The 23312-nt window shown below is 29.6% G+C and overlaps 1 protein-coding gene across 9 annotated transcripts in view; it reads right to left on the bottom strand.

The window, feature by feature from the left end:
* Positions 1 to 23312, bottom strand: part of LOC100201710 (adhesion G-protein coupled receptor D1) — an 85296-nt gene that overhangs the window by 49736 nt on the left and 12248 nt on the right. For all 9 annotated transcript variants that reach the window (XR_010637512.1, XR_010637511.1, XM_065792940.1 and 6 more), the window contains 7 exons: positions 22154 to 22208; positions 15960 to 16111; positions 15795 to 15886; positions 15532 to 15649; positions 14568 to 14727; positions 14404 to 14470; positions 6608 to 6707 (listed from right to left, as the gene is read on the bottom strand). Coding sequence is in view for 7 of the 9 variants with exons in the window: in XM_065792940.1 (XP_065649012.1) it covers positions 6608 to 6707; positions 14404 to 14470; positions 14568 to 14727; positions 15532 to 15649; positions 15795 to 15886; positions 15960 to 16111; positions 22154 to 22208 (744 nt within the window). In the remaining 2 variants the exon portion in view is untranslated. The remainder of the gene's footprint in view (positions 1 to 6607; positions 6708 to 14403; positions 14471 to 14567; positions 14728 to 15531; positions 15650 to 15794; positions 15887 to 15959; positions 16112 to 22153; positions 22209 to 23312) is intronic.

Genomic DNA, 23312 nt, shown 5'->3' with positions numbered 1-23312 from the left:
TCAGATACTTCAATTTCCAAAGGATCTATTATGTCCAGTTCCACACCAGCAAAAAGGTTTAAAAGTAGTAACTTAAACTTTGTAGTTAGAACATCAAATAATCAGAAAGATGCCATAGACAAGCAAGTTGCCCAGTTTTTTTTCAGGTCTAACATGTCTTTTAATTCAGTGGAAAATTGTGAGTTTCAGAAACTTTGCTCTCTTCTTCGTCCTGGGTATGTCCCACCAAGCCAAAAGAAACTGGCTGGAGACCTATTAAATGAAGTCTATGATGATCTGTCAGCTGGGATAAAGAATGAACTGGAAACCAAAGACACATTGGTAATTTGTCAAGACGGATGGTCTAGTATTCAGAATGACCCAATAATTGCTCACTCATTTTATGATGGAAAAAAGAGTTATCTGTACAACATAGTTGACTCAGGATCAGAAAAAAAAACTACAGAATACTGCTTCAAAATCATCAATGAAGCTATAGTTAGCATAAAAAATGATTATAATAAGTTTGTATTTGCTGTCTGCACTGACAAGAAGCTAAGATGAAGAAAATGAAAGAGCTGATCAAACAAGAGTATCCTGATATGTTAACATATGGCTGTAATGCACACTATATGAATTTGCTACAGAAAGACATTTGCAATTATTTTTTAACAATTCTAAAACATGTTGTGGAAGTTCAGAAATATTTTAGAAATGTGCATATGGCCCATGGTTTGTTAAAGGAAAAAGGTGGATGTATGCCTCAGCTGCCAAATGAAACACGCTGGAACTCTCAAGTTGCCTGCATTGAGACATACCAGAAAAATTATAACTTCTATGTGGAGATCTATGGAAGAATAATTGAGAATATTGGAAGAATAATTGAGAATATAGCCATCAAATGTGAGGCAAGTCGTCTTCTTAGTCAAATGAAAAAATTGGGATTTGCCTTAGACAAGATGCAGAATGATTCTTGTCATCTCTCTGACGCAGTTCATATCTGGTATTCATTGATAAAGGATGAAGAGCTATCTATATACTATGATGCAATAAAGAAGAGATTTCAAGATGCTGTACAACCCTTTCATATTTTGACCTATATAACTGACCATCGCTATGTAGATGATTACAAAAGCTTCATTGATAATGATAATGAAAACAGTGCAGAACAATGGTTAGAGGACAGGAACCCTGATTTCTTGGGTTTACTATACAAGTTTAACTTGAAGGACAGGGAGGTGTTCCCCAAGCAAATGTTCTCAGAATCACTGAAGGTTATCTCTCCATCAGAATGGTGGAACATCATGAAAGGAAAGGTTACTAGATCTCAAATCAGGGATAAAGAGGTTTCTGCCAATTTCTGCAGCTTTCTAGCTTCTCTACACTCCTGTCCTGCTAGCTCAGCCTCAATTGAGAGATGGTTTTTAACCTTCGGATTTGTCTGGTGGAAGATCAGGAATCGTCTTGGTGCATATAAGGCAATGAAACTTGTGAAGATTTACAAATCATTTCACAATAGCTCAGCAGCTGACAGCAGTTCCTGTGATGATATCGAATCTGATCAATAAATAGGTAAGTAGAAGGAAAAATCGTTTTTAACTTCAGTATAACCATCTAAACTCTGAAAAAAATTCCATTTCTATTATTTAAGTGTGATTTATATTTGTTTTAGTTTATTCTTGATGATCCCAGAGGAAGTGTTTAACTGGAAATCTGTCGAAAACATCTGAAAAGCTGACAGGAATTGAAAATTATTGTAATAATCAAACAAAGTAAAATTATGTAAGGAGAATTTTATTTACAGTTCTTCAATTTATTAAATTTTCCTTGTAAATGCTCTTTTCAATAAATAAATATAACTATTACCATGTGTTTTTAATTATTATTTTGAAAAAATTAAATGTTTAAAGATAGTTTGAATGCAAAATAGGTATTATATCTTTCATTTTCTAAGCAAAAAAACCCAATAAAACACAAAAAAACCCAGTGGACTGTTTTTTTTTTATAAAAACCGGGTTTTTTCCAACCCTGCTTTCGATGGTATTAGTTTTATGTCAACCTCCGAGTTTACTCTTTAAACGAAACACGCTTACTCTTTGTTGTATAAGCATTTAACTTGACGCTTTTGTCTTCAGTTACAATTTCCCCGTTAAAGCATCAAAAATCCAGTGCAAGATGGTCACAGAATCTGTAAACAATTGCAGTTTGTTGAGTTTCCATGCCAAAGCCATGTTAACACCACACAAGACGGCATCTAAGCAGCCATTTTGTGTTTTCAACGGTGACTCTACCAATTTGGACAAGAGTTCCCAATGCTAAGAAACTGGCATCAACTCAAATTTTACCTTTTTTTCCTCATACTTCCTATTCTCCACAAGCAGGATCACTCTTTTCCATCTTCAATATCTTATCCAACACACACCGTACTCCTTTATCATGGATCTCATCATCCCATCCGGTCGTCAAGGAAATTACTCTTCACTTCACAAGGCTGCAGACAACACGCAAACAGCCACACACCGGTAAGTGACTCACCAATTGTCCACAAATGGAAAGAACTGTCCTTCTCGATAATTTCTTTGGAATGTCACTCATTTGATTTCCCCTAGACCACATCAGTTTCTCACCAACCCTCTTCGTTGTCAGACCGAGCACTTGCATTGTGTCAACACCAATTTTCTCACCATCTTTACTTTTTAGACCGTACTTCAAAAAGTGTTTCCTAACATTTTCCACGCTCACCACATTCTCGTCAACAAAAATGTCATCCACGTATGTTGATGTCCCTTTTCTCATCTTCTCATCTTGTTCAACGATGGCATTCACCATAGACTTCATTATCATTGGTGCCACATTGAGTCCGAAACCAAGCCGGGTCAGACAGTATGGTTTGTTCTGAAACACCACCATTTGATTTGGTCAAAGTGTCTCATCCACTTCCAGCTGGAGATAAGCTTTGCGCAGATCAATGATTGCAGGTCTGTTGCCCATTCGTCTCCAATGCCTCAATTTTTCAGGGCAGATGTCTGAATCTCTTGTAAACGCTTCAATGAATTTGTTAGCTTCTCTCCAGTCCAGTACCGGCCGAACTTTATTCTTGTTTTGCTGCACTACTGCCATCAGTGGAAGCTGACCCTTTATCGGTTCCAATGTGCTTTCATTATACTCCAATAGCCATCCTTGTTTTATCTACTCTCTTAATTCGTTTTCATACTCTTACTCAACTTCTGCCAGAACCGCATACTGAGCCACCGTATTTGCAGATAGGTTGGGATTCTCACCATCTCTCCGTATCCACTTCACTTTCCACTCCGTCCCATCAAAATTTTACAGGACCTCATGGTCCTGTTTCTTGATTTCAAGGTGTGTTTTCACACTTTTCCAAAAAACGCTTCTCCCGACGGAAGGATGGTGACTCCTCCTAGTAACCGTATTGAACTCATTCCAAGCATCACGTCTGCTCCAAAGCGTCAGAAACTTGAAACTAAAACTCGATCGTGCACACGAACTCCATTGACTTCGAGGACAACTGTTGCCGATCCAACACAACTTTGAAGTTTGTTGCCGAACATTTTCACTTTTAAATTACTCGACAACATAATTCGTTCATCAGCCACTAACTTTTGAAATACGATTAGCTTTCACGGTTCTGCCATCAACCTTCATTCCAATGATAATAAGTGCGCTTACTCCATGGCTTCTTGAGAGCGAGTAAGCGCACAACGCTCGCACTCCTGACAGTTTCCCCGCTGCTTGATGCAATTTACCGCCATGTGCCCCAGTTCGTTGCAGTTAAAGCATCAAATGTTCTTCCTGGCCACTGCACAGTTCTTTGCAATGTGTTTCAGTTCCCGACAATTGTAGCATACCACAGATTTGGGTGACTTTGTTCTCGCCACGTTTTTGTAAAGAATGGCAACAGAGAATGTCTCTTCCGTTTTATCAACCCAATTCAAAGCAGCTCTTACTTTTGGAAGCATTTTGTCAGTGGTCTCTATAGTAGCTCGAAATCTCCAAGATACTGCTTCTGGTAGTCCGACAACAAACGCCAACCGCACCACTTCATCTGACAGCTTTGCCAAGTATGCCAATCGTTTCAGATCTGCTAAAAAAACATCCACTTGTTTCGTATCATGCATTCATCGATTTGTAAACAACTCGTACACCATATATGAATCCAAAGAAAAAGCTTGCAACAATATGTTCTCAATTTTCTCTGCGTCTTTCTTTTCTTCTTCTCCCAAACTTTCCTAAACTGCATAAGCAGCACTTAGTAGCAAAACAGAATAAAGCATTGTCAGCTGGATGCCTTGCATTTCGGCAATCACTTTGGTACTCTGCAACCAAATTGCTGCATTCGACGCGCCATCGTATTTTTCGAAGACATCCGAAAATTGCAATGATGACTCCATGCCCGGTTAGCTTGTAGTTTCACACGCAAGAAATACTTCAATTACAATAACAATCTCTTTATTCTCAAAAAATCTCTCCTTATACAAAATTAACATTTCCTTATATACATATTCTATTTTCCCAGAAAACCCTCGAAAATTCTACAATGAAAATGGCTAAGTGTATAAATAATTGTCATTGGTTAAAAAATTATCACATGACGCATTTAAAGTTTCTAGCAACTCCACTGCGTAAATATAACAATAATATACTGTTATATTACTATAATATATTGTTATATTACTATAATATACTATAATGTCTTGTTGTTTGCATAGAACTTCAATTCTAATTTGACTCTTGAATCTTATGGCCGTTCTCTTCCTTCAATTCCAATTAAACAGGTTGACCCATTGTTAGACATTCAAATCACTTCAGCTTTCATGGCTAAAGTCATATCTCCATTAAACTCTTGCTCGACTTGTGGTCCAGACAACATTCCTGTCACAGTCTTACAAAAATGTTCTCCAGAACTCTCTTCAATTTTTATAAACTATTTAATAAGTGCTTGACTAAGTCTTCTCCTGCCTGCTGGAAAATGGCAGTTGGAAATTGTTGTTCCAATTTTCAGAGACTCTGAAAATTGGAACAACAGATGCCAATTAAAAATTTTGACCCCTCCAATTATCGTTTGATCAGTCTTCTTTCTGTTATTAGCAAGGTCTTTGAGTCTTTGATAAACATATTTCTCACATCCCATCTTGAGTCAAATAACTTGCTGTCAGACAACCAATATGGTTTTCAATCCTCTCGCTCTACGGCTGACTTGCTAGCTGGTATGACTGAAAGATTTTATTGTGCATTCGATGGAGATAGAGAGACTAGGGCTATTGTTCTTGACATATCTAAGGCTTTTGACAAAGTTTGGCATGATGGTTTCTCCATAAGCTTGATTCATATGGTGCATCTGGGAAAGTTTTTGAGATTATCAAATTGTTTCTTTCTTACCACTTTATTGAAGCCATCCTCAAACACCAACACTCTTTTTTTCCAGTAACTTCTGGGGTAACTCAAGGTTCTATCCTTGGTCCTTTTTTGTTTCTTATCTACATTAATGATCTTCCCAACAACTTTACATCTAAAGTAGCTCTTTTTGCTGATGACTCAACTTTATACTCCTGTTTTGAAAAAAAGTCTTCTCTTTTCAATTGCTTAGAACAGGCAGCTGATCTTGAATCTGATATCACTTCTGTAACAGAATGGCTCACAGTGTAAACTTGTAAACTTTACCTCCAACTAAACTCGGTTATTTACTGAAACAACTATTGCAGTACTGTCAAGATTCCTATATTGATGAATGGCAACCCTCTCACTGAGTCCTCTTCTTTACGTCTTCTTGGACTATCATTTACTACTGAACTTTCATGGAAACCATATATAAAATCGACTGCTGAATTAGCATCTGTTAAGGCTGCTTTTCTTTATCGTGCTCGCCATTTTCTCTCTCCTGATTCCATTTTCTTTACAAATCTCTTATTTGTCCCTGACAAATCTCTTATTTGCCCTTGTATACTGTTGTCATATTTGGGCTGGTTTTTCTAATGATGCTCTTTCTCTTTTAGACAAGGTCCAAAAACACATTGTAAACCTAGTTGGACCCGGTGCTAAAATCTGCTAAACTTAAGCCTCTTTCCTATCATCATAAAATTGCATCTCTTTCTCTTATCTACAAATACTATCATGGCCGCTGCTCAAAGAAGCTTTCATCTCTAGTTCCATCAACTAAAACTCATTCTTGCTTGACTCGTCATTCATCAAAGTCTCATTCTTATACTGTCTTATATCTGCAATCTTATTATTGTTCATATATCTGTCCCAGCATGCTCCAAAAAATTTTTTCCTCTAGGTTTTTCCCCCGCACTTTAACCCTTTGGAACTCTCTCCCATCTTCATGTTTTTTTGACTCATACAACTTTCAACTCTTTAAGTCTTCTGTCAACCGTTTCCTTGCTCTATAACTCTATTCTTTTTTTCTAGTAACTCCCAACTTAATAGTGGTTGCTTGCAGCCTTGTTGGGAGTGAACCAAAATTAAAAAAAAAAAAAACTAAACAAAAATTTAATTAAAAGTGTTGGGTTATTCATCAAGCCATGTCAAGTAAATAACAAATCAAAATTAATCAAAAATACTTTGTACATATTTTTAATGGTGAGGGGTCATAAATAATTTTTCCTACCAAGAGTATAGCTGCCACTGGTCCTTTATAAATCCATGAATGGTATTTGGTAATGATAACTTCTTCTCTTTTAAATATAGTATCAGGCAGTATACCACAACTAAAAAAAGCCTATATATACATACATACATTCATATAAATTTATAGATATATTTATTTATATATATGTATAGATTAAATATATATATATTTATTTAGTGAAAACTAAACAATTATTAATATATATTTCAATTACATTAACAAGGTTGTTACATCTGATGATTGCTATTGCATGAAACTTTAAGTAATGTAATTAAAATATATATTAATAATTATTTAGTTTTCACTATATTATTTACTCTACTAATTATATAACACGCTGTATTGAGCACTCTTACTGGAAATATTAACACAATTCATATACATTTTTTATATATATTTATATGTATAAATTTATATATATATATATACGTATATAAATTTATATCAACCCAGAATTAGGAAAAATGAGGTCGGCAATAATTTGTCAACCTCAATCTTTTTGAAATTGGCATAAGTTCAATCTTTTAGAGGTTGGCATATATATACATACATATATATATATATATATATATATATACATACATATATATATATATATATATATATATATATATATATATATATATATATATATATATATATATAAATATATACATACATACATACATACATACATACATACATACATACATACATACATACATACATACATACATACATACATACATACATATATATATATATATATATATATATATATATATATATATATATATATATATATATATATATATATATATAGTTATTTTTATTAATAATATATTTAATTCAAACATTGTGTATTATTATTATCTTATTATTATTAATGTATTTAATTCAAACATTATGTATATATAAATAAGCACAAGGTCCAGAGATAAAGTTAAAAGGAGTAAATAAAAAGTACGTAATTCGGACAGTCTTAAATTCTGTTAACCGAACCAACAGTGAAACATGCGGTAGTGGTGTTGTGGTAAAGCGCTCGCTTCATAAGCGAGAGGTTCCGGGTTCGATTCCCACCACGTCCCTGGTAGTACCGCGCTCAACTTGTTTCTCCGCGCAGCGGCCTTGTTCGTCGAGGTTCGTGTTTTAGAGTTATAGAGTTGAGAGAGGGTTATAACCACTATTAAGTAGCCTCCTCATCTGTAGTGGCCTTCTTGGCCTTGAGGAGGTGAATAACAACAACAACAACAACAAAAATTTATTTTGGCACATTCGACGACCTTTTTCTTTAAATTGATCTCTGAGTTAGACAAAATAGTATCAAAAGATGGGAACCTTAACTCTAAAAACATCTGAGTGAAGCTGCAATATTTTTTATATCTAAAAAACATTTTTGCACATTTATTATAGCAATATCATAGGTGTGTTAATGTTCTTGTGCTAAAATAGTTTCACAGGGAAGCATTATATAAGCATTTACAATGTGATTGGAAAAGTTTTACGTTAACTAGGCTTGAACACCTGTAAAAGCGCCTTATAAACATATTTGTTCCAGTATATAGATTTTTTTATCTTTTTTTATATCCATATCATCTGATAGATTATTTTTTACAATATGATCAAGGTATTTAAAGCTGTCAGCAAATTTCAGTTTGCAACCTGCTACACTTAATTTTGGAAATGACAACAACACAATTTTTGATTTTTGTTTCGAATTCAAAACCATACAAACTATCTTCTTTGTGTTGAAAGACATATTAATTAATAAAGCTTCCTCTTTGATTTCATTCAATAATTTCTGCAGAGAGAACCAAGATGGAGCTATGTCATCAGAAGTACTATGTCATCAGCCTAAGCAAGAATATTCAAAAAAATCTTTCCTATATTGCACCCAATACGCATATTTGAAATTTTAAATACTAAATTACTAATGTAAAACCTAAATAGTAATGGTTATAAAATATCACTTTGTTGTACACCATTTCCTATACTAAAAGCAGGAGATTTAGCTTTCTGCTAACTTCTGGTTACTGTACCAGAATGCAAGCAGACTCACGATATTTTTTGATATTCCTTGATCTAGGTTACAGAATAGAAGCCAGTAATCAATGTTATCAAATGCTTTATTAAAATCTATAAACGAAGTAAACACATGACTGCCTCTAGATGTGTAGTAGTTAATAGCTTTCTTTAAATAACTTGTGCATAAAGTTGTAAAATGCTTCTGTTTAAAACCAAACTGGTAATCATCTAAATTGATTGGTATATTTATTTTTTGTAACAAAATATTTTCAAACATTTTTGATATAGCTGGGGGTAGTGCAACTGTCATGTAATTGTTCACATCAGTAAGGTTGGTCACTTCGCACTTCACCAAAGGAATAACTGAGGATTCACAAAGCTTGGATGGTAAATACCCTCAAACAGAGGTTGATATGTATATATATATATATATATATATATTATATATATATATATATATATATATATATATATATATATATATATATATATATATATATATATATATATATATATATATATATATATTAGGGTAGGTCGATTTTGGTATGTAAGTACTGCTAAATAATATAAAGTTGGATATTTATATGTAAGTAAAAAAAATAGCAAACTTAAGTGTTTTAACTGAATCTTTTTTTGCGGAACTTCTATGGAATTAGTGGATTTGCATACTTCATCAACTACTTTTCGCTTTTTTATAAAATTTATTTTTCTTCATTTTTTAAATCACGCATGTATTGTATTTTAATTGTAAACAATATTTAACTTCGTAGTTTTGTATTCTTTAGTAAAGTCTCTGACTGCTTTTAACTTAAGGCCAAAAAATCAAACTTATAAGCGGCCAATAAATATTTCTTAAAATATACTTTTCGATTCGCCCAAGTCTATACAACTAGATTTACATGCTTAACTGGTTTATATTTTATAAATGTTACTTTTGTAGAATGATATAATGTAGTTAAAATAGATTAAAGTGAACAATAACCACGTTTTACTAGTAAATTAGTATACTAATTGTAAAAATGTTATTATCAAGTAGGTTAATATTTTGTACAAAACTTAAATAGTTTAGTACTTTAATAAAGTGTTACTAATTTATTGCAAATAGTTCATGCGTCTCGTAATAATAATATGAACAAAGTATTAGGTTTTAGAAAATAAAAAAATGCCAAAAATATAAAAAAGGCCCTATACGCGACCAAAAAGTGAAAAGAATTACAGAGGTTGCCCTTGTGATTTAATTACAACAGATCCAAGCACATACAGACAATTGATTCAATTTTATTACTTCTTAGATTGTTCTGACATTATGCAAAACTTTTGGGCAATTGTTAACCGTGTTTCATGTGTTTTAAAATCTATATGGTTATCTGCAAATCCACGATTGCCTTTTATAAACAATAAATCTATTGAAATAAAAATTAAAAGTCTATTTGCAAATGTAAAACATAAACCGCAAACACGTTAAAGCAAATATCAAATGAAACCTGGATTCTAAACTAGATAAACTTTTTGACATATCTGCTTGTTGCTAATCATTGGATATTGTGTCTTGTAACAATGTTTATGTAAAGTGCAAAAAAGGAAAAAGTCAAAATGGAACACATTACTTGCATATGCCCAAAAAAATCAAAAGTCCCAAGAGAAGAAAGAGCTTATATACGGAACCAGCATTTAAAAACAGGACCAAAAGAGTTATTTTAGATGTCTTCGGTAGATACATCTGCTTTAATACAAAACAACAGGATCAAACAGAAGGAAGGAAATATATTACATCACAAACATATTAATAATGAGCTTTTATTACCAGATCCCCCAGAATGTATATCTGAAATAATAACATTTCAGGGATTTTTATTTGCGTAGCCTTAAAATTTTAACTTGTTTAGTATATATTTAACGCTTATTAATAAAAAAATCACTTATAAGTATTTTTAATTTTTTACTTAATGAACAGGATGAATGGAAACCAAGTAAAAGTACTCAGGCAGATTATAGTATTCAAAAGTTTCCAAGATATGCAATGGAACTGGTCAAAGGCAGATGTTCTTCAAATCTCAGCGTTACTCCATGATATCATGCATCTATTCCTACCGGAAGTTGACATTAATAATATTCTAATGGATAAGTGTAAATTAGACAGAGCTAAGTCAAAAGTACAAATAATTTCAAAAAATGCAAGTTCAGAAGAGAAGACACAACTATTTTGCATTAATTTAGATGGAAAGACAGATAAGAACACAAAAATGTACTTAAAAGCAAATAGTTCTGAAGGGAAAAATTTCTTAACAAAATGTGTTGCTGCAGAGCATCATCTTACTTTTACATATGGGAATGGCAAATCTCACGGGATCTACTTGACACACAGAACAATACCTGTTGTTGGTGCTCCTGGGGATGTTCTTGCTCTTGAGACATTTAGTATACTTGAAGAATATGACAGTCAGGAGAGCATCCATGCTATTCTTTTAGACAATACTGCATCAAACACAAGTTTGAGGAGTGGCTTGGTGGTTAATCTAAAAGAGTTGATAGGAAGGAAAGTTCACACAATAGGTTTTAGCCTTCATCAGAATGAATTCTCACTAAAAGCCTTTTTCTAAAGTTAGATAGAAAAACAACTGGTCCACAAAATTTTTGTGAACCAATTGGGAATATATGTTCTGAAGAAATTCATAGACAACCTCAAGTATAGTTTGAAACAATTCAAACTTCTATCACTGAAGGATATATTTCACATGAGATATTAAAAGATATTAGTTATGATCAAACGTTTCTTTACGAATTTTATGAAGGTGTTGGATTAAGTAGAAGACAAATGGGCTAATTGTAAAATAGGTCCAATGAATCAAGCTCAAGGGTTAACCCCATCTATACAATTTCTTTGTTTATACACTCGAGATATTTCTCACAAGTCTGAAAAAGCTTACCCATTATATTGTTGAAGTTTATACTGCATCGTGGTTTCAAATAAAGAAATCTTCCAAATTAAAAGATTTCCCTCAGATTCTGTTTTTCACTATTAATCAATTGAATCATATTAAGTTTGATGATGTAAAAAGAATTGTAACAAAAAACATTCAAGGTAATGCTTTCTGTTTGATACCTGCAAATTTTCTTTACGCAATGGTTAAAAATAATGATGAGCAGATCAGGACTCTTGGATTTGAGACAATGCTCACACTTACAAAACAGTAAACTTTTTAAAATTAGTTTTTCTATTTATAATTTATCAGGCATCTGTGAACAAAGCTTTTTTAAAATGTATTGTGCTGTATTTTATAATATTAAGTTTTAATTAAAATTATTAGTTTTTTTTTATTTTTCCCAAGTTTTTTGAAAGTAGCGATGTTTTTATTTTTAGAAACAAAAGCAGTTATGGAATGAAAAAGAAAATCCCTCAACTAAATTGGAATGCTACGAGCTGCTGGATATCTCTTATTGATATTGCTGTTCTTACTTATATTAAAATGGAGCCACCAACTACGAAAGAGTTTTTTGATAAAGAAATTTACACATTCATTAAAAATAAAATAAAGCCTAATATGCAAGACGTCCCCTCTCATTCCCAGAGATTTAAGAGATGTGTCAAATTAGTTTCTGAAGCTTCTAACACCGTATATGGATTTGAAGCCAGGCATAAATCTATATCAACAAAACTGCTTAGCAGAAAAATGCGTCAAAGGTTTTTGTCAAAATGACATTATTCTCAGTCATACGATGATTTATTTACTTGCTTGTTACATTCTTGAAATAATTTTTTTTTTAGTTTAATATTGCTTTTTAAATGACTTATTAAACTAATAATGATTATTTATCGGATTTTATTGAGCGTTAAATTAGATAATCTATGTAACGCAACAAGTAAAAAATTTATACTTAAATATGAATTGGACTTGTAACATTTTTGCTTAATAAAACAAAATGATAAACCGTATCAATGATTTTAAATACAAATGTTTGAGTTATTCCTTTGTGTGTCAAACTTTTTTGATTGAAATTTTGCCTTAACATATTGAAAAGTATGAAACCACAAGCAAAAAGTTAATATTTTTATAGCAAATGATGATAAAGGTTTCCATAAGACTTTGATCGCTAATCCGCAAGGCACCTTTTGACTAAACACCTTCAACTTTTTATTTTTTTGTCTTAAATATAAATACAACTTTCAGTACCTTAGCCGTTACGATTTAAAAAAAAAGAGTGAAAAATCGACCTACCCTAATATATACATTATTTATATATATATATATATATATATATATATATATATATATATATATATATATATATATATTGATGATATTTATAGATAATATATAGATAATATATAGATATTTGATATATATATATATATATATATATATATATATATATATTTTGATGATATTTATAGATAATATATAGATATTTGATATATATATATATATTTATATATATATATATATATATATATGTTTTGATGATATTTATAGGTAATATATAGATATTTGATATATATATATATATATATATATATATATATATATATATATATATATATATATATATATATATATATATATATATATATATATATATCACTCCATTTTTTTTTCATTTAAAAGAAATTATTATTTTTGATTTTACTATATTAAAAAAGAAATCTTTTAACTAAAAATAAAAAATGTGCTAGTATTTTCAAGTTTTATTGTTAATAAATTATTTTTTTTAATTGCTTTTTATAAAATGACTATCATTTTTTAAATTTTCTATAATTTCGCTTCTTTTGAGCTGCAACATAACATACTTTTGAAAAAAGTTTTTTTTTTATTGTATTAGCAATTTTTTAAACTTTCAAAGGTCTTGGGGCACCTTGAGATAATTTCCTAGAACATTGATATTTTTCCCGAATATTCTAAAAAAAATTTAAATTCACCGCACCCTACTTTTCACCACACCTGTTACCTGTAACAAGATTATTAATTCTCATTAATGTTTGTTTTTTTCATGAAAAAAAAAATACAGCCACTCATTCAAGTTATTTTACATGGGAGCTTATAAGAAGATTCTAAAACAGAGTCAACTTTGTTTTTCCATGACTCCAAAGTTTTACCGCACAAACGCCAATTGCTTAGGTAAAGTTTTACCGCACAAACGCCAATTGCTTAGGTAAAGTTTAAGATGATAAGTGATATCAACTCTAACATCTTAATGAATTTTATTGTAAACAATTTACTTTTGTAATTTGTAATTTGTAACTATGAGAATCTAAAACAAAGAATTCAAGTAACAATCAATCTATTATCTCATTAACAATCTATTATCTCACTATTTTTTGAAAATATTAGAGACATTTTGGTGAAGCATTTCATTGTTATGCTTCTAAAATGATAATTGTTATGGTTTTAATTTTTAAAAATTATCTTTTGAAAGAGAATTTTGTTATAGTATTAATTTTAAAGAAATTAAATTTAAAAGCTATAACAAAATTATCTTTTTAGAAGTCTTATCAAAATACCTTAACATTATCTTTCAAGTTTTCTTTTTAAAAAAGACCCCCTGAATTGATTTAACTATAAATCTTGATAACATAGTTATAACATGAAAACATAATAACATAGTGGAAACCATATTTCAACTTTGTAACTAAGATCATCTTAATAACATAATAACATAGTGGAAACTATAACAACTTGGTAACAAAGAAGAAATTTTTAACACATCTTAATAACAAAAATAACCATAGAAAAAAAAACAAAGGATAACAATAAAGACATTATGAAACTTACAAATATGCATCATTTATTTGTTCAAAAAAGATATAAAGCAACACTCCATGAATCAATGCTGGGAAACCTAAACAAATTATAATTTTAACGAAAATCTAATTATTCAAATAATGAAAACTAGTAAATATGTACCAATGAGAAAAAGATGAGAGAAATATTTTTACCCCATCCAATAAAACAGTAGAAGAATTGAGTTTTTTTACCAGACAATGTATTAAAAACAGAGCATAACTTAAAACATATGTTAATTCCTTCGTTTAACATCCATGTGAACACAGCTGTATATATATAATAAGCGAGAAAAGAAAAGAGTGTACAAAGCCACTATAAAAAAAGTTTTTTAAAATAGTTTAAAAAATTATTTTTTAAATAAAAAATAAAACTTTAGTTTCACAAGTACACACCATTTCATTACAACTAAAATTTGTATTTGCAAAATTTTGTAATAAAACAGATATTTTAAACAATTATTTTGTTTTTAAACATAAGGGGTGTACCAATGACTACTTTTTTGTTCAATGTCAATGCATATAGATTAATACCAGTACATCAGCACTGACCCTATATCTAAATTTATAGTCTACAGCTAAATGTATATTGTGTTTTCAATTACTTTTGATGTAACTTTTGAACTAAATTCTAAGAATTAAATAAGAATTAAGAAAAAAATGTTTTTTTTCCTTATTTTAATTTAATTTTTATTCTAATAATAATAATAATAATATTACTTCCATACAAGAAATATTCAAGTTATTATATTTCAGACATATGATAGCTTAAACCTAAATATTTCTTAGTATGGTAGTAATGTAAAGATTATACTTCACCTCTTTTATAAAGTGATATGTACTTTTAAACTTAATTATTCATATCACGATTATGGAATGCACTTTTAAATTCAATTTTTCACATTAATGTTTTGCAAGCAAATACGTTTTTTAACAGATATTGCAGCTTAAAGTTTAAACATAAGGAGTTTGTTGGTATATTTTTTAAGCATATAAATTAAAAATTTGAAATAAGAAGTTAGTTACTTGATACACTTTGCATATAAGTTCTAAGATACGACAGCTCAATATTGAAGGCTACTTTATACTTTTTGTTATAATTAACCAAATAATGACTTACTCTAATCTGTTGGATTTTGTATAGGATATCATCGTGATAAAAAAAAAATAAAAAATTTGAAAACAGATTTGTCAATAACATATTTTTATGAATGAAAAACTTGATTGTGGATGGAAGTCTAAAATAAATATAAACACATATTAAAAACATCAAAATATTTAAAGTTTAGGTAATATAAATAAAAACAATATGAAAATTAGAATGTAATAGTATTCACATTTATTTAACAATTTTTTCTAAAAAAATTGTGAACATAAACTCACTCCAGTTCAATCAGCAGAATCAGACCAATTCCAGAAAAAATTGTAGATAATCCACGAAGTATAAACTCACAATATATACTCATTTGCACCTTCTATTCAATTTTTTTTTTTTAATTAAATGTTTAAAAGGACAACAAACAAAAAAAGATTAACTATTAAAACTACCTGAAGTTTTGACAAAAAAGAAATATCATTTTCTGTACTATTATTCAATACATGTTTTAGGGTTGAGTTTATGAATTCTTTAGTTGCATTTTCATCAAAGACACTTGAATTAGATAATTTTATTGGGATAGCTCTGCCAAATCCAACATTCACTGAATATAAATTTTAAATAAGTTAATATTACATTTTATAAAAAAAGTTATGCATATATATATATATATATATATATATATATATATATATATATATATATATATATATATATATATATATATATATATATATATATATATGTATATATGTATATTTTAATAAATAAGACAAACTTTTTAATTAATAAAACCATTTTATTAACTCTAAACAATACATATTTCGACTATCAATAGTCATCTTCAGTTGAAGTTTAATTTTTAAATTTGTTTAAATACCTATATAGGTGATTTTTTAATACCAATACAAAATGTAATTATTTGTGTACAAACTATTAATTTAATTACAAAAATACAACAAAAATTATTACAAGAATAACAAGTCATACTAAAAAACAAATAGGAAGTGACGAAAGAATAGGTTATTAAAAAAATACATAGAAAGTAATAACTAAACAGAAAGTGTCAATTGGACATCGTTGAACTGTTTGTTTGTACCAGGTTTTAACCATTCTATAAACATGCTTTCTTTAAGTTTTAATTCGAACTTATTAGATGCTGAATTTAAAACGGAAAAGTTTTAGATTCAGCAAAAATAAAATACTTACATTTTTTGTGCTAAAAAGAAATTTTGGATATATATATATATATATATACATACATATATTTATATATACATATTAAAAACCGGAAAATGTTTGAAAATCTTATTTTTAAAGTTTTTTTATATTATTTGATAGACTGCATGCCCAACCAAATCCTCAGTCAATGTAGCAGTACTTTCTTGTAGCAACAGGCTATAAGATAGTTGATATAGAAGCACTCCTTTGTAGCAGCAGACTATAAGATAGTTGATGTAGCAGCACTCCCTTGTAGCAGCAGGCTTTAAGATAGTCAATGTAGCAACACTCTGCGCATTTTTTACAATAAAAAAAGTAAAAATAAAACATTCACAATGTTTTTATTTAAAAAAAAAATAAAAAAATTCAGTATGTTTTTAAAAATATTCAGAATGTTTTTAATAACATCTAGTCTTTAAATTTGCATTTTTGTGATTTTTTTAAAAAATAATAAATTTAATTAGTTTCCTCAATGAAATTAATGTGTTGTGTTATAAGCTGGCCTTAATTTTGTCAAATTAAATGTTTTAAATATATATATATATATATATATAAATACATATACAGGCCTGTCGGAAGGTGGGTACAATGGGTGATTTTCACCCAAGCTCCAAGGATTTGAAGATGCCAAATTTTCATTGAGTAATTATTTTTTCCCTGAGGATAAACAAAAAATATATAAGAGGATACAGAGGATAATTAAAAAAATATAATATATATATTTAAACTTTCTTAGATTTATTATTTATTATATTAATTTTATATAACTGTTAAACTGTTAAATGATAAGATGGGAAAGCCACATCAATAATGTAAAAACTCTTTGGTTTAAAAAAAACTTGTGAAGCACAGTAAGTTGCAGCTAAGAACGCTAATGAAACAACTACAAAAATCACACCAGAGTAGATTGCTTTAAAAATAACAAACTTTGATTTTTTGTGTTCAATTGAAATTTTGCAGAAAGTTTTATTCAAAATTAATTTAACAAGCAAACAACTTCAATCAGCTTTAATGAATATTTCAGAGGCTTTAAAGTCAATGGAAAAAACTATATACACATATATAAAACTTTGACTCTGTTATTTGTATTGCACAAGAACTTGCTTATTTTAAAGTTTTGAAGGAGAATCTGTTTCAAGAGTAAGAAAAAGCAAGGGATTCTTGATAAATCTAAACAAAACTTGAAACAAAAAACCTGAACAAACAAATCTGAAAAATACTTTGAAAAATATAAACCAAATAGAAAAATATAAACAAGTATTTTAAATAAAATATTTGAATGTGCTATTATTGCACACTCTAATGAATTACTATAGCAATAAAAGATGCTTTTAATCTTTTGCACCTTTTATTTTTATTTATTTTTCTACTTTTTATTCAATACTAAAAAGCCCTCAATAGTTACAAAGAATTGACTTTAAAAACAACAAAATAAGTGCAATGGTGTAACAACTATCACTTTATTAAGCAAAACATTTTTTTTAAATGTCATAAAAACAACACTTTGGCTTGAAACATGAAAGCTTTGAAGAGCTGAAGTTGGTTTAATATAAAAGGAAAAAAAAATTAGGTTGAATTCAAATAAAATTAAAAATAGCAATTATGGAAAAAACAGTACAGTCATTTCAAAAGATTTCATTCACTGATTTAAACCTTTTATGAACGGGATTTTAGCCATATAAATTCAATATTTTCGCTAACTAGAACAAGATATTGATCAGTCAAAAAATTAAAGCTTATCAAGTTAAATGGTCCAAATATCTGGACATAGTACCCAGAGTATTATGTCAGAATATGGATAAAATGACACTGATGATACTCAAAATCAACAAGCTTAACATCAACCTGTTATAAGATTAGTTACAGAATCATCCTGCAAAAGATAACATAATGAGTACAATCGCCACTCCTGCAAAAAATAACATAATGAGTGCAATTACCATTCCTGCAAAAGATAACATAATGAATACAATCACCATTCTGGCTCCAATTATTGTCTGGTCAGTCTTCTTTCTGTTATTAGCAAGGTCTTTGAGTCTTTGATAAACAAATTTCTCACATCCTATTTTAAGTCAAATAACTTACTGTTAGACAATCAATATGGTTTTCAATCCTCTCGCTCTATGGATGACTTGCTAACTGCTGTGACTCAAAGATTTTATTGTGCATTAGATAGAGGCAGAGAGGTTAGAGCTATTGCTCTTGACATATCTAAAGCTTTTGACAAAGTTTGGCATACTGGTCTTCTTCATAAGCTTGTTTCATATGGTGTATCTGGGAAAGTTTTTGAGATTATCAATTCGTTTCTTTCTAACCGCTTTATTAAAGTCATTCTTAAAGACCAACACTTTTCTTTATTTCCAGTAACTTCTGGGGTACCTCAAGGTTCTATCCTTGATCAACCTTACATCTAAAGTAGCTCTTTTTGCTGATGACTCAACTTTATAATCCTGTCTTGACAAAAAATCTCTTTGCAATTGCTTAGAACAGACAGCCAATCCTGAATCTGATCTAACTTCTGTAACAGATTGGAGCTCACAGTGGCTTGTTAATTTTAACCCCAACAAAACTCAGTTATTTACTGCAAACAACTATCACAGTACTGTTAACATTCTTATATTAATAAATGGCAACCCTCACACTGAGTCCTCTTCTTTACATCTTCTTGGATTATCGTTTACTACTGAACTTTCATGGAAACCATATATACAATCAATTGCTAAATTAGCATCTGCTAAGGTTGCTTCTCTTTATTGTGCTCGCCATTTTTTCTCTCCTGATTCTCCTGGTGTAGTGGTAAAGCGCTCGCTTCATAAGCGAGAGGTTCCGAGTTCGATTCCCACCATGTCCCTGGTAGTACCGCGCTCAACTTGTTTCTCCGCGCAGTGGCCTTGTTCGTCGAGGTTCGTGTTTCGGAGTTATAGAGTTAAGAGAGGGTTACAACCATTATTAAGTAGCCTCCTCATCTGTAGTGGCCTTCTTGGCCTTGAGGAGGTGAATAACAAAAAAAAAAAAAAAAAAAAAATCTACAAATCTCTTCTACATCCCTGTATTGAATACTGTTGTTATATTTGTGCTGGTTCTTCTGACGATTCTCTTTCTCTTCCAGACAAGATTTAAAAACGCATTGTAAACATAGTTAGACCCTCAAGTTGCATCTCTTTCTCTTTTTTTACAAATACTATAATAGTCGCTGCTCAAAGCAGCCATCATTTCTAGTTCCATAAACTAAAACTCATTCTTGGTTGACTTGTAAATTCAGCAAAGTCTCATTCTTTTACTGCATCTGTCCCTGCATGCTCTAAAACTTTTAATTTATCTACTTTTTTCCCCCACACTTCAACTTTTTGGAACTCTCTCCCATCTTTATGTTTTCCTGATTCATACAACCTTCAACTTTTCAAGTCTTCTGTCAACCGTTTCTTTACTGTAACTCTATTTTTTCTTCTAGCATTTCCCAACTTAATAGTGGTTGCTTGCAGCCTCGTTGGAGCCTAGGAGTAAACCATAGTAAAATTAAAAAAAAAAATTTGCTTCTTTCATCTTGTTTTCCTGATTTATATAATTTGCAATCTTTTAATTCATCTGTTAATTGTTATCTTGCCCTATAAACTTAATCTCTTCTAAATAACTTCCAACTCTAATAATGGTTGCTTACAGCTTTGTTGCAAGTAAAGAAGTTAAAAAAAAATAGATATTCAATTTAGTATTTAATCAAATTTAATATTTTACAAATATTAAAAAAAATGTTTTTATAGATAATAAAATTATGTTTCATTATAATTTTACTATTCTCATTATAATTTATTTACCTCAGCTACACTACTCTTTGGATAGTCATGTTTAAATACGATAATACATTAACAACTTTGGGTAGTGTCTCTAAAAAGTAAGGTAAGTGGCTGACTTCTCAACAACTTCTCTTTCTTTGCAAGGAGTCATTCCCAGAAGACAAGTGTTAACTTCTACTGTATTAATGCAAGAAACAAAAATTGGCTAATAAAAAGTTAGTAGTAACACAGGCAAAAAAGATTAAAACTTGTCGACAACAATCAAAAAATCAATTATACAGTTGAAAATTGCATCAATGCTGCTTATAATTGTCTTGTATCATTATTTTAAAATCAAAAATCATCTAAATAAAAATTGGTGCTCAAGTGGTCTAGACAATACCATTTATGCAACATCTCCATTCGCATAGTTGGAAGATAACCATTCATGCAATGGGTCACTGGCATATACATTCCCGCCAATAAGAAAAGCTCCAGGTAATTAATTTAATCAATTAAATATTTAATTAAACATAATAAAAGTTATCAAACTCATATTATAGTCATAGATTTCACATTGTTCTTATTTCCATTGAATATCTTGTTAACTTTCTTATCAGCTCATTCGTTTCAAGTTCAAATCTAAGATGACCTTTTGCATTTTTTAGCATTCTAAAAAGGTTAATACCTCAGTGTTAGGGTTATATTGGTATAGAGATATCAACCTTAGCTAATTTAATTGCTAAAAATGTTTCTAATAAAACTGGAGAGACTGGTTAAGAGTAAATTTTGTATTTGAATTTGCAATAGGTGAAAATTTTATAAATGCAATTTTGCATAAGTGCAAAATTGCAGAAATAAAAAATTTAGTTCCACGGTACCAATTAAAAAGATCATTGGGCCTTGCGCAAAGCATTTGTGCAACCTTGGTAACTATAAACTTGATTGCAAACACATGAGTACTGATAAAATGTTTTAAATCAAATATTAAAAATTGAAATTACAACCTTAACTAAAATCCAATAGTAGATGTATGTACATTTTGCTGAGATAATTTTTAACTATGACCACTTGGTACACTTAACTTTTTTTATAAAAGTTAATAGTTTGCACTGACAGTTTTGCACTTATGTCAATGTTTATGAACTCTTTTGACAGACTTATGCCCATTTGTACTTAGCCATATTTGCGCTTAAAAAAGTTTTTGCAATGCAGTTTTAGCTCACATAAATATAGATACAATTTGTAAAAACTACTATCGGTTATTTAATTATGTACTCTGCATTTGCTTATTACAAATACTTTGATTTTATAGTGAGTATAAAATTCTTAAAAAATTCATTAAAATACTGAAAACTGTAATCATATCCTAAATTAAATTCAAAATTTTTCTAATAGTTGATTAGTAGGACCATATACTACTATTTTTGTTATCTAGGAATAATTACTTAAAAACCTTAGAGTATGTGTTAGTTTTAATAGAGTATCCTATCCACACAAAAAGAATAAAGAAAAAGAGGTTTGTACAATACACAAAGTACTTCTGCAAACACAAAATTAATATTTTCAACCATTACATTGATGTAGTAATAAAATGAAAAGTAAAAATATGAGATTAAAGTAGAATAAGTGAATGAAAAGTAAATGAGACTTACACACAATCCATGCACAAAAAGAATTACACACAATCCGTGCACAAGCAATATTTACCTAAATGAACATATAAAAAAATACATTATTTTTATAAGAACCTAAAGACTTATAACTTATGAATAAGTCCTAATAGTATTCAAAACGTATTTCTGAATAAATAACTGATGAATTACTGGGGTAATTAATCCTACTAATTAATCTGTTACTTATTTACAACTGCTTTAAAACTAATTTAAACTTTGTTAGTTTAAAGAAGAATATAAAAAAACAATTAATTAAGTAGTATATTTCAGTGGTTTTGCTAGTTAACATGAAACAGATGTAATTAAAATAGGAAATAAAGTTAACTTTTAACTTTTTTTTAAGTTAATGTTAATCATATTGGTTTTAAAATATAGTTTGTGTAAATCAAAAAGTGAAATGAAAACAACCAAGTGCATTTATTTAGTATGTGAGGATGATAATTATTATTAGTAATTTATAGTTTGTTTGTGAGTATGGGAAGCTGATTAGGAGCAAGTTTTGTAAGTGTGAATCTGCATATATGTGATTTGGCACAAATGTACTAAAAGAATTTGAAAAGACTGGCTTAAATGCAAACCGGCACAACTGTAAACCTGTATAAGTGCAACGCAGTTGCAAAAATTTGTGCCAACTGTCACAAATTTTCTAAAGATTTGTGTACACTGTCACAAATATTCCAAATAATTTTAAAAACACTAGTAGAAATGCAAATTTGCAACTTTTTTCAATGTTTTGCATTTAAACCAGTCACCTTACTGTGGATTTCTGTCCAAACACAGAAAAGAATTATTGATTTGAAATATTTATTATTTCAAATGTGTTAGTAAATAGTTATCTAAGTATGGTCAACAAGAGAATGAATTTGTTTTTTATTTGAATTCTGCATGTTAACATGCAAATAGAAAAATTTAGGGCTAAACTTGCATCTTGCCATTACAGTGTCTTTGTTTTATAACAACTTTTTGCTACTGATATTGCTTTGATTGCCTAAAATCAGCAGTTGTTCCAGGATCTCAAAAATCTATAACATGGCAGAAAATCAAAAAGCATGCTCTCCGCCAATAAATAATAAAAAAAATACATCAGTACAAGAACATAATTGAGAGCTTTGTTAATATTTAATTTGGTATAAGTTTT

This window comes from Hydra vulgaris, chromosome 03, assembly GCF_038396675.1.
Source record: "Hydra vulgaris chromosome 03, alternate assembly HydraT2T_AEP".
NCBI classification, from domain to species: Eukaryota; Metazoa; Cnidaria; class Hydrozoa; order Anthoathecata; family Hydridae; genus Hydra; species Hydra vulgaris.
Note: the sequence above shows the minus strand (reverse complement) of the source record. Positions and strands in the feature narration are given on the sequence as shown.